This window comes from Canis lupus, chromosome 5, assembly GCF_048164855.1.
Source record: "Canis lupus baileyi chromosome 5, mCanLup2.hap1, whole genome shotgun sequence".
In the NCBI taxonomy this organism is placed as follows: Eukaryota; Metazoa; Chordata; class Mammalia; order Carnivora; family Canidae; genus Canis; species Canis lupus.
The window spans coordinates 21,503,826-21,517,409 of record NC_132842.1 but is presented as its reverse complement, the minus strand read 5'-3'; the positions used below and the strand labels follow the sequence as shown (position 1 = coordinate 21,517,409).

General features: G+C 33.3%; 1 protein-coding gene across 4 annotated transcripts in view; it reads right to left on the bottom strand.

Moving 5' to 3' along the window:
* The window catches only part of MINDY3 (MINDY lysine 48 deubiquitinase 3), an 84,071-nt gene that overhangs the window by 51,281 nt on the left and 19,206 nt on the right, over positions 1-13,584 (bottom strand). For 2 of the 4 annotated variants that reach the window (XM_072825687.1, XM_072825688.1), the window contains exons 5-8: positions 11,244-11,295; positions 10,274-10,388; positions 7,514-7,587; positions 6,580-6,659 (exon numbers count right to left, since the gene is read on the bottom strand). In XM_072825687.1, coding sequence (XP_072681788.1) covers positions 6,580-6,659; positions 7,514-7,587; positions 10,274-10,388; positions 11,244-11,295 — 321 coding nt within the window. Of the gene's footprint in view, positions 1-6,579; positions 6,660-7,513; positions 7,588-10,273; positions 10,389-11,243; positions 11,322-13,584 lie in introns of all 4 variants that reach the window. The other 2 variants (XM_072825690.1, XM_072825689.1) reach the window with 2 other exon arrangements.

The following is a 13,584-nucleotide window of genomic DNA, read 5'->3' as shown; positions in this document are numbered from 1 at the left end:
TGTAAGAAAGATTTACATTAAAAAGGAAAAAGAGGGGAACCTTGGGTGGTGCAGCGGTTTGGTGCCTGCCTTTGGCCCAGGGCGCGATCCTGGAGACCCAGGATCGAATCCCACGTCAGACTCCCGGTGCATGGAGCCTGCTTCTCCCTCTGCCTATGTTTCTGCCCCCCCCCCCCCCGTGTGTGATTATCATAAATAAAAATTAAAAAAAAATAAAAAATAAAAAAAAAAGGAAAAAGAGGGATGCCTGGGTGGCTCAGCAGTTGAGCATCTGCCTTTGGCTCAGGGCATGATCCCGGACTTCCAGATTAAGTCCCACATCAATCCCATATTGGGTTCCCTGCATGGAGTCTGCTTCTCCCTCTGCCTATGTCTCAGCCTCTGTGTCTCTTATGAATAAATAAATAAAATCTTAAAAAAATAAAAAGGAAAAAGCAAGCTCTCAGTTTTTGATTTGCAAAAACGGACTCTATGTCAATCCCATAGAATGAAGAAACATTCAAATAATCATCAAACAATAAATGTACAATACATATAAAACACAGTACCCAATACAACAGAATGACTTAAGGGTAGAAAAGAGAAAAAATTGACTTGTAGACAAATGAAGCAAAGAAAATCTCCACTCAGAAGACATGCAATAGTACAAAACAAAGAGATGGCAGGTAAGGGCCAAACCACAGAAGGATTTGAGAACATACATAAGGAGTTTAAGTGCATGGGGAAGCCAGTCATCGAATGGTTTTAAGTGAGAAATTGTCACGATCTGACTTAGTTTTTAAAATACCCCCCCCCCCCCAGCCACTGTGAAAGACTGGGGGTGTGGTCAAAAATGAAATTAGATGACTAGTTCTACTGCAGTTTTATTCGTACTCTATTGCAGAAGCAAAAGAGTTTTGACAGCTGAGGTAGAATAAAGTACATGGATTTGGGAACTATATGATCCCTATATGACTTGGGAACTAAAATGATACGATCATTAATATATATACTTTCATTAAATAATATATACTTTCATTAAAAGATACAAAAAACCCTGATGTAAATGGTAAGACTTAGTACTGTAAAGATGGCACTTCTTTAAAATAATCTACAAATTTAATGTAACCTCACAAATTTCTTAAAACTACAACTTAAAAAAATGAAAAAACTTCCACTGGACTAGATAATGTAAAAATAGCTATAATAATTTTATATTATTTTTATTATAATAGGAAATGTGACAAGTATTAAACAACATAAAACTACACAATAAGATAGTTTTGGCATAAGAACTCACAAATAGATTAGTGGAACAGAAGAGTATAAAAAAGTGTGTCATACATATGGGAAAACCTGTTATTTGATCAAGAAGGTATGCCCGGTAGAGAAATGACAAGTTAGGATATTAGGCAATTCTTTGGGAAAAAGTAAAAAGGTAGATCTCTATTTCACACCACTCATAAATAAAAAAATTCAAATGGATTAAAGGGCTAAACATTAAAAAAAAAAGCCTACAAAAGAATTTGAAGAAAATACTAGGACATAGTTTAATTTTGTGGTGGGAGAAATACAAAACGATTCGAGGAAAAAAAATTAAAGAAACAAAACAGAAGCCATAACAGAAAAGATGATATGATTTATCTTCATAAAAATGAAAATCTTTGGTATAATGGAAGATACCATTAGCAAAGTTAAGGAACAAAAAAGGCTGAGGGAAAATATTTAGAACACATTTTTAAAACACAAAGAATTTATAGAGTTCCTAGCAACAGTAAGACAATAACCTTTCTCCCCCAAATGCTAGAAGCTACAAAGAAGCAATTCCCAGAAGAGGAAATACTAAAAGCTGACATACACACAAAAAAGATGATCACATACAGGCTCAGGAGCAATCAGAGAAATGGGACTTATCAGTAAGATGACATATTTAAAGATGGACGGTTCTGAGTATTGGCCAGGATGCAGAAAAACGGAACTCACCTACATTGTTAAAAGCAAAGTTGATACATGAGGAGTTGGTAAGACAGATTTTTAGAAGGTAATCAATCATTATCTAACAGTTTTACAGGTGTGCCTCAAAGATTAAATATATGAGTTACCACATGACCCAGGATTTTCACTCCTGGGTAGATACCAAAGGAAAATGAAACCACATTATTCAGGACAGCCACATGGAAAGATGCCAAATTCCCATCAACTGATGAATAAATACATTAAATATGGTCTATCTCTACAATGGAATATTATTCACCAATAAAAAGGAGTATGGTGCTGGTCTATGCTAAAACATGGATGAACCTTGAAAACACGCCATGTGAAAGAAGCTAGTCACAGAAGACCAGATATTATGTGATTCTATTTACAAGAAATCCGCAATTTCAGCAAATCTGTGGAAACAGATAATAGATCAATATTTGTTAGATGCTGAGGGGCAGGGGATTACGGGGAGTGACTGTAAATGGGCACAAGGGTTCCTTTTTGGGCTGATAAAAAAAATGTTCTAAAACTGATCTGGTGATGGCTACATAAGTATAAGAAACACTAAAAACCGTGAAACTGAAATAAGTAAATAAAAACCACAGAATTATACATTTTAAATAGTATCATGTGTGATCTAGGAATTCTATCGCAATAAAGCTATTAATAAAACTCAAAGATGTCTAAAATTTTAGCATACATTCTACTCTTAGAAATCTATAAGGATACTTGAATATGTGAAGATTTATATACAAAAATCTTCACTGTAGTATTTGTTTCTAATAGTCAAAAATGGTAACCATATATATATTCACCATAAGCAAACTAAAGGCAAAAGACAAACTGGGAAAAAAATGTTTATTATATGTTATATATATAAAATATGAAATATATGACTGATCAAACATTGATATTCTTAATAAAGGCAAGAAAAATGCCCTATTTATCTTCCATTGAGCCTTCTTGGCCTTTCCTGGATAATACATAACATTCATTTTCTTTTCAACTGCCTGATTGATGCTTACTGCTGGGAAAAAGCCTAACTATAAGCTCTACTGGTTGGAACCACTCCAAAGCACTCTATGTAAACTCATCTCTACCTCTCACTGTTCACTGCACATTTAAAAATTTCTCCTATGATCCATTTTTTTTATTCCTTCTTATAATAGTAGACTCAAACCCTTTCTCTTCTTTCTATGCCTCCAACTTTACCTCTGTCCACTCTCAGCAAACTTCAAAATCTCAAAAGTTTTCCCAATTTAAATCTTTCACACTTCATATGCCTATTTCTCAGCACATTCTTTCCTCATTTTTTAGCAGAACTGTGCATCTTTCTGAGATTACTGTTACTCTTGACCCAATTTACTTTGGGGTTCCCTTCCCTTGGCCAACAAACAACTTAAGTGACTTCCATCCCTTTAAACAGAGCCTACATACACCATCTCTTCACCTTGTCAATCAATTCCTTTCTTTCCCTCCTTTCCTTTCATCAGTAAGATTTCCTTGCTTACACTGCTAAAATATTTACTCCCTATGATCTGATCTCTATCTCAACTGCTCTTTTAAAGCAAAGATCTTATTAATTGCTAAACTCATAGTCTATTCTTAGTCCTCATTCTTCTCCAATGACAAATACAGCATTGCTCATTCACCAGCTTTGTATCAGGGACAAGATCTTTGGATTAAATTCTCAAACCAGTATCTCTCCATAAATGAGGCAACTACCTCCCTCTCAGGGTATGAAACTGATAAGATAAACTTCTTCCACATTATCTTATATATTTATCATCGCACTCAAGATTCTGTTTACTGTAAGGATTAAATATGCTCCTTACACGGAATCAGACTATGCCTGTTCAAATCTCAGCTTAGTGCTCTTTTTTCTTCCGTCCAAATACCTTCAATGATTCTCTTCCTAATGCTTGCTAACTAAAATGTAAACTTGTTTGTATTCGAGATCCTCTGAGTTCTTACCCAGCCCCATGTTTATGATCTTTCCTCTTACCAGAACCCTTCGCAGATCCAGTGCTTTCATCCACTGGTTCTCAAGTCTGCCTGCAAGTCAGAACCATCTTGGGGTAATTTTAAAATTATCATGCCCAGGCTCCTCCACTCAGAATTCAGATTTATTTATTTATAAGCTCCCCAAGGGGTAATATGTAGTCAGGATTAAGAACCATGGCTCTAATTAGTCTGATCTGTCTCCAGCCCCTAAATACAACCTCCAATTTTTCTCAAAATGCCCTCTCACTCATTCCATCTTGCCCCATTAAAATGTTAGCTCCTATTTAAATTCTGTTTACCCCAACATAAACATATTAGGAAAAGTTTTCTCCATCCTCTGAACTTCTGTAATACTTTTTCTCAACATGCTTCATTTTACATCATATTCTAGTAATTTGCGTGCACGTTTTCATTTCCCCAAACTAGGTGTGTACGCTTTTGAGGGAAAGCTGAGTTCTCCCTACAGCCAGTTGAGGTGTTTTAAAATGTGATCTTAATCTTCAAAACATATCTTTGAGGAAGGCATTAAAGCTCCGTATTTTATAACTGCAGAAATTGAATCTAGAAGATTCAATTAAAGCAGGTAAAGCAGCTTACCTAAGGATTTTACAACTAGTAACTCTTTATAATTTTTCATTGTATGTTACATATATCACAACCTCCTGGAATGTTGTCAGATTCAAAAACATCCAATAAATCTGAAAAACGTACAGATTTGTAAGTCCGTGACTGAAAATAGATTCAACTTCAAGTCAACATTCCTAACAATTAAGGGAAAATGAAAGAAATATGCCCTGCTTATTTTCTTTTCCAAGATAACTATTTCGAAGTCACAGCTTAGTTTTGATGTTTAAACTATACTGAAAAAAAAAATTCACAGCAGGACAATAGCTTTGAAAGCTAGTATTTCAAGAAACAGGAAATAATGAATTTATATACAAGAACCAAAAGTTGGGTAACTAATATCCTATGAGGAAAGTAACAAATTCATGGCAAGAAAAGAAAGCCTCTGGGAGGATAGGTGAGGAAAAGCCGAGGACGATAGTAAGAATAGTCTGGTTCTGGGAGGAGGAGAGGAGGACCATGATCACTAGTATCAAGAGCCAGAGCAGCACAACTAAGTCCAGGTGGAAAGAGTTATTTATTAGCCATAGCACAGCAGGAGTAGCAAGGACAGGGACAAGTGAGATGAGGTACCTCACCCAGGGTTTGACAGGAATCAGATATTCCTTCTCTGATCATCTAAGAGGATATAAAATACTTCAGGCCCCAGAAACCCCAGGGGAAGGAAAAAGAGAGGGTGTAGAGAACCATGTGGGTGAGTGCCTATTCCTGAAGGAAGAATGACATACCTTTAACTGGCAGGATTAAATGCCTTCATAGCTTTGAATCAGAGGAAGGTTCAAGAATAGGATGGACTCACTTAGAAAAAACAGAACAAGGTATCTTGGGTAGTTTTTGGTCCATGAATTTTTTTATCCTTTGCCAGCAATCAGCAAAACTAGGTTCTCATTCTAATCTACACACTGAGTGAACAATCTTGCATATTTTATCTAACGTATGGAGGGAAGGTAGTTCTTACTTTTCTGAAATAGTAAAGCGAAGGGCTGGATTGTGCTAGGGTGCTTTTCAACCTGAAATTCTGTAATTTTTACTGACTTATCCCCCCTTAATATTGTATTGTTTCCTGTTTAATTAACTATACCTACTCCTAAAATTTGAGGAAAAACTCAAATTTAAGATCAGGATTCACTTATTTAAATGGGAGTAAAAAGCAGCAACTCAATCATAATATTTGTTTCTGCTACATGGTGATGGTTTCATCTCATTACAGAAGAAATAAATTTCCTGGTGAACTACAGAAGCTTCCTGTTCTAGGCTTTAAATGCTCCAAAAAGAGGTACATAGTAGTTAATATAAGCTGAATGTGTAAATAACTGAATTTAGACTGACCCCGTAATAAGCAGAAGGGAATTCTATTCAGAACTGTGTATTAGCTCTTAAATTGGCTGATAATGTGTTTCACTTCAATGTCCCTGGGAGCATATGAAGCTACAGCAAAGAAGTAACAGATCAGAGATGGAGATGTGGTGGAGGGGGAGGTTTAAAATTCTCAGGTAGCATTAAATCTGCTCAGCATTTCAAAGGAAATTATACACATTAAATGTAATATAGGGAAAACCACAAGACTCACCAAACAAATATTTTAAATGACAGTATTTATAATTCTCCTCGATTTTAAGAAAATGCAATAGTGTCTGAGACTTACAGATACCACTGGATAAATATGTTCTAGATTTAGATAATAAGAGATCTATTTATTACTTTCTAAAGAAGTTAGTCCTACAATCCCAATTTTATACTAGAGAAAACTAAAGGTTGAAGAAGTAACTTGAGTAAAGTATTATACTTGGAATCTCAATCCAAGTTTGCCTCCAAACTCCACACTTTTTTACATAACAGTATCTTGAAAACAGGTAAGGATTCTTCTATATTAAAGCACTTATCTTAACCTCTAAGTACTGCAGAGCAGTTAAGTAGATGAATAATAATCAACCATACTCTAGGGCAATAGTCATTATCAAAGAGAGAAACACACCAAAAAAATATACTTACTCATTCCTGAGCATTCTCTATCACCATCCCACACATTAGAAACAGCATGTCCCGTCAGTAGGAGGTTAATTAAACTTTGGCTATTAATAAAAATTTAAAAGCAATTAAAATATGAATAAACTAGTTTTCTTCTCAAATGATCCCTGTAGTAAGACATAAAGTAACGACTTCTACATTATGCTAGTTACAAAACAAACTTAGGGAAAAGCTTGCATTTTTATTTTATACACACCACTGAAAAACAGTTTTGCTAAATATATTACTAAGTGTATCATCACAATGGTATCTACTGTTGCATATATTCATCTAAATTTAACAACTTTAAGACATCACACGTTTAAATGGATGAAAAAGATTTCTAAGACTAAAAACTTAATACTTATAATCATCTATAAATATATAGGTAATTATTATTTTTTTGTTTGATCAATGATTGAATTTTACTCTCTGAGGTACAAAGATCTAAAGAGAAGGACCTATATAATAGAGTTGGGTTACTGTCACTATTCCACTGATTCTAGTAGAAACATAAAGAGCTTGGGGAAGAGGGTGATTTCAGAGAAAAATAAGGAACAAATATTTCTCCCAAGAGGAAAGCATTTACAAATAGGAAAGGATAGACTTATTTCTAAGTCAAAATGAATAAATTTCATTTGCTAAAAAATTAAGTGGAACATAAAACAATTTGTTAAAATACCACCTGCTGTCATCTTAAAAGTATGTGCCACAGTAAGGGCAATGCATACATAAACCTGAAGGGAAATGATAATTTTATACCTAAAGCAAGCAATGCATAAAGCACGGACTGCTCAAATCCACAGGCTTTATGCTGTTGACACTTACAAAATTATCTGACTTAGTAGTGTTTTATCTTAAAGTCAAGTTTCTAAAAACTTAAGTCCATGTAGGGAGATAACGGATTTTAATTAATTACCTGCCATGTCCATATACAGGATCTATCAAAGGTTCATTTGAATCTTCAATTTCATTTTTTATGTTTTCAATGCCCTAAAGGAACCAAAAAATTCATTGGCTTATTTTAAAAACTAAAATGAAAAAAAAAAATGAAAAAAAAAAAAATAAAAAAATAAAAAAATAAAAAAAAAAAAACTAAAATGAAAATTATAGTAGTTTATAATTGACCATTTTTTACCATAAATGAATAAAACATTTATTTAAGTAAATTTTCTCCCAAAATATTACCCAGATTTGATGCGGGAGAATATATTAGATGATAATGTAAGAAGTAGCTTCTCCAAGAATATCTTTTCTTTCATAGACTCTGTACAAAGAGCACTGACTGTTTCATGGGTAATAGATTTCATGGCATGTTGGCTAAAGGGGTACTGAGAGATATTTAAGTTTTACCAGGAGGCAGGAGAAAATTATTTAATCCAAGAGTTAATATTCATTTAATTTCAGACTAAAGTAAATTCAGACTTAATACACCTGCTAAGGCATCTGATATATTTACTTAGGCTTTTTAAAAAACATATTAGTATTAAAGACATACACATGAGTGTTGATAGAGATGTTAATTTAAATACACAAAACGTCTAACTAGTACAAAAGAAAACAGAGTTCTGACTGCATTCTCAGAAATATCAGTAATTTAAACATGTACTGACAAAGTATAAAACTAGGAGGGCAGGAAGTTTCTTATTTTCTTAAAAACTAGTTTTCTGATATTTTTTAATTCCTCAAAGGATATCCAAATCCCCAAATATCTAGGTAAGCAGGAGACCGAGGCATTTTCGTTTCATCAACCCCCAAGAACAAAGAGAAACTATCTTTCACCACCTAACTTTAACCACTGGTTCTATCAGATTAAGGCTATTTTAAGGACTAAAAACATTAATCAGCAATCCAAATATTTAACAAATGCCTACATATTGTAGGACAATACAAACAAATATGATATTTTGCACTTGCCTCCTTATAAGTGATACAAAGCAGGCTATGATAAAAGCCAAAATGAATAATATGAACAAGTGACATAATCACTGGTGAGGGAGAGGCATCATTTCAAAGACCAGCTAGACATGATGGTTTATTGCCTGTAAAGGGCAAGAGACAGAGGATGTATCAAAAGTTTTGAGCATAAAAACGGGAGGAATAATGAACAAAGCCAAACTCATAAGAGACCAGTCATCTCAGATCCCACACACTGTTATTAACCACATCTAACCAACTACAAAGTACTTTTCGTTCTTTCTCTCAAACAGACTTCTAAAATGTTTTTAAATTTCCAAATTTAGAAGATGCTTCTAAATACTCTTTTTCTTTTCCATGTCTCTGGTCACTGCCCTAGCTTAGGTTCATCTGTTCAATAACCATTCTTTCTTATAGTCCTGACTCTGGTCTCCTACCCCATCACCAACTCCCTCCCACGCAACTCTCACCTCAATTTAAGGAAACTTATCAACAGAAAAGATGTTACTATTACCTTGTCCAAAATTTTTGCTCTAATTTTGGCCAGGTAAAATTGCAATTATTTTTTGCAGAGAATACAAGGGCCTTCATGTTCTGAGCCTTTTTACATCAGTGTACTATCTCATCTTTCACCACTGCCTTTCTGGTGTATTATGCTGCAGGAATACTTAACTCCTTATTGTTCTTCTGGTGTTAAACCCCCAATCTATTATGCCTTTATACTTGCTGTTTCCATGGCTCAGAAAACCTTTCCACAGCTTTTCATCTAGAAAACTTTTCCTCATCCATCAAGACACTACTTCTGTCACATGGTCCTTACTAGAGAAAGTCTGTTCTTGATTCCATCAAACCCCTCGTCCCCAAAAACTAAAAACCAAATCCATAACTCAGACATATCTTGTTCTATTTCCCCTCATGCTTTGTGCATGCAATAAATGAACACCAAAAAACAGTGCCATTGTAGAATTATTAATGTGTCCATTTATTTTTTATAGTACTGGAGGATTTATTTTTTAAAAAATGTATATTACATTATAATTCTAGTTGCCTGCATAGAGTCAATGCCCAATAAACATCTATCAAATGAAAGAAGTCTGATAGCAGATATGGTAAATCAAGCAGCATACTCAACTGAAACAGACTGCTACAGATAGATTAGCAGTTGGGGAAAAAAGGCAGGACAGGAGATGTACACACTGGAATTATCCACATAAAAGTTGAGAGATTAAAATGCCCATAAAAGTAAAAGTCTATGGTAGACAGGGACTGAAAATTTCCAGAATATAAAATTTTAGAAGGGGAAAGAAAGGAGCAGGAGATAAAGAAGAAAATGAAGCTATCAAAAAAAAAGGTATGTGTGGGGGAGGTGAGATTGTGAGATATTATACAAAGGCACAGTGATTTATCAGGTAAGTTAAGAGAGGGACTGAGGGTCAGAAAGTTTCAGAAGGCATTAAGGTCAAATGCCAGATACTGTGAAGATGAAAGAAAATAAAATTCAGAAGAACTGAGTGCATTTCATAATTAGAACATGATTGATAACCTCTATAACACAGAAGACTGGGAGTAAAACCAAGTTTGAAAGTGGTTAAGTACTAAGTGAGTGGTGAGGAAAGAGAACTTGATGATTCCTTATCATGGGCACAAGAGATTTTTATTCTGAGATTTAGAAACAGTATCTAAAATAAAATTACTTATTAGAACATGAAAAACAGTATGAAATTCAAACTGATAAAAGCCAGAAGAAGCATCTTAAACAAACCTTTGTCAGTAACACAGAATACAGAAAAAGCAACACTCCAAATTTGTTTCCCCACATTGAATACTGGTCCAAGACAGCATCTTTTAATTCTGATAAACTTCTGAATGATCTTTTTCTGGGGGGAGAAAAGAATTAAGTATTAGTACCATGATGAGAATAATTCCATTGACAAATGGGAAAATTTTTAAATCACCTTATACATTAAACTGTATACATACAAATGAGATTTGTGTCTCAAATTTCCAAATACAAATTTAGCCATTAAAAGCAAAAGCTATTGCTGACAAATGTTGCTAAATATATACCATTAAAACACAGTGCCTACTTGGCAGGAAAACTCTTCAACACTTAGGTGAACTGTCTGGCATCAATAAATTCTACAATAATTATACATTTTTAAAAATGAAGTAGCCCTCTCTAAGAAGTTTTCAAGAAAAAAGAAAACTTGACTCTGTAAAGCCTGAAAATTATGTAATAAATATCTGAATCCAAAGATAAGGTGTACATTTGTGGCTTCTTTTAAAAAAATTAATGTCATGTTTCAAATGCCACCTGTAATTCTATCAACATAGCTATCCTTACCTTTTATACTAAAAAGTTGAATGAATGAAAATATGGCACTTTTAATGAAAGTCACAGAAGGCATATTTTGGTAAACAAGAAACAATAATTCAAATATTTATTCTATCAGAAATCTTTGTATTCCTTCAGGTCAGAGAAACATTAAGCTAGAATGTTTTTTTTCATTGTAATGATGAAGAAGCTTTTAATATTATAGAAAAGCACATTCTGGTAGCTAATTTAGGAATCAGTTTTATTTAAGTAAACATTTAGAAATTATTTTTTTTAAAAAACTGGTAACAAATTAATCCTCAAGTACATAAATCTAAGTACCTTTCCAAGTATGAACAGACTTAAAATGGCAATGTGTCCACAAGGTAAGTATTTTAAATGTTCCAATGTTACTTACTGAATTAATGCATGAAATCGCTCAAAGCCAAGCTCTTCGACAGCCAAGGCAGCTATACATAAAAGACACTTTTCAGCACTACACATGGCAAATAAATGACACAAGATACACACAGCAGGCTGTAAATACTTTCAAGCAATCAAAATTTTTCCCTATTTCCTTACTCCCTTAAAATTGTTTGTTTTCAACTTTATTGTTACACAAATTTCTATTTCAGCATCTTAGTTACCATGATTATAACTAAAATGGGTATAATACTGAGAATGTAGAAGGGTGATTAAATAATAACATTTATTTTCAATTCAGTTATACGAAGATAATATATAAAATAGAGAAATTACTGACAGAGTGCTTCACACATCAACTGAAATGTGTCCTGCACTTTAAAATAATCTTTCAATTCATAGATCCAAATAAAATCATCATAGCTAATCTTCCTCCTTTATAATATAAAATCTGTAGGTTAATGTTTAATTATTATTAAACTAATGTGTATAAAAAGGCATAGCACTTGGAAACTACACAGGTTCAACAACAGCTTTAAGTTTGTTTCCTCATTTGTTTGTACAACTATTATTAGAGAAGTTTTCAGTAACTTATTTAGATTATGATTAATACAGTACAATTACAAATTTAAAAAATAACAAAGGAAAGAAATCATTTAAATCCAAGATAATATTTATGCAGCACTCTATACTGCATGCCAGGCCTCCTTCTAAATGTGCTACATGCCTTATCTCATTCAGTCCTCTAACAACACAATTATCCCCATTTTATAGAAGAGGACATGAGGCAGAGAAGAAGCTTCCCTAGAGCACCACCAAACAACAAGCAGAGCTGAGATCTGAATCCAGAGAGTCTTGGCTCCCTTTACAAAAATAACATCTTTAAAGCTCTCATACATGAATCAAAATGCCTACTCTAAAAAATTTGTCACAATGAACAATTTTATATATATTTTATAAAGCAAATCTTAGTACTTTTAAATATTAATTCTTACTTGAGAACGAAAGAAATTAATTCATCATGAATTCAAAATCAGGATTTTTTGAATTACGATTAAAAAGGTTTCATTAGGCTATCCTTTCAAAATCATTTTAATTTTCAAATGTTTTAAACTATTTTTAAAAATTTTTACCAGTCCAATGGGTTAATTTCAATAAGCTTTTGATTTGTGTGGGAAACAAACTGAAACTGAACCTGAGTATTCACTACTGCAAACAAGTGTGCGTTACCAAAAGCCAAAAACTACACACACCACACAAGCCAATGAAATTAATGTTTGAGCACAATGTACTATTGACAAGGGAGAAAACAGTTCACATGTAAAAATTTCAGGATAAAATAAAAATTCGACCTAACCTTTTCCAAATTGTACTAATTGCTTTGCAGTGCTTGATTACCTAAATAATTTTACTGGGTATATACTATGAAAGTAGACATAAAGATAGTTTAGAGAAAAGAGGCAAGCAAAATAAAAAGCTTAGCAGGCAGGATGGTGAAAAAATATAAAACACAAGAAAAAGAACATAGCTGGGAACAAAGGAAAGAACAGGTAAAACAGATTGTTATACGGAATAAAAACTGTAATGTAAGTTCTTTGCATTGTCAACATCTAAGGCAAATTCTCAAATTTTCAGTTAACAAAACTTTAAAAATTTTTACAGTACTAAGAACAGATTTAATATACGGCTTGATTTCATGTCCACTTTTAAAATAAGGCAAAGCAAAGTGGAAAACTACTAAAATATGTTTTCTGAAGAGGAACTAAATCTAACATGCCCACCTAGTTACTGACATACCAAAGTGAATACATTATGAGGCTATTTAACCTAGAGCAATTTAACCTCTAACTACAGAAATGTACAGTATACCCCATGGTTAAGTTCAGAGTGTACTACAAAAATACAAATGAAAAATGTTAAAAGAGAAGATCTTACTATTTTTTTTTTGCATATTAATATATAGATTGGCTTTAAGAGGATATTCTTTCAACAACTTTTAAAAAATTTTTTAAAACAACTTTCCTCTGTCTGAAGTTTCATGTCCTAAATACAACTATTAAACATGCTTCCACGCAACCCAGTAAAACCTGAAAAATACTTTAAAACCAATCTTAAGATTTTTGACTACCATCCTTGTAAATATTTTCCACTTGTTTTCTTCAGCTGTCATCATCAACTCTAAAAGTATGTTAAATCCTTTTTGAAAGGCTATGTTTGAAAGGCCTAAAAAGGAAACGTCATTCAACTGTTTAAATTTTAAAAATTATTCTTTGCAAATGTACTATGAGAATTTGCCACTATCACTGCAGAGAAAGAAGACGCTGACATTATCAGAG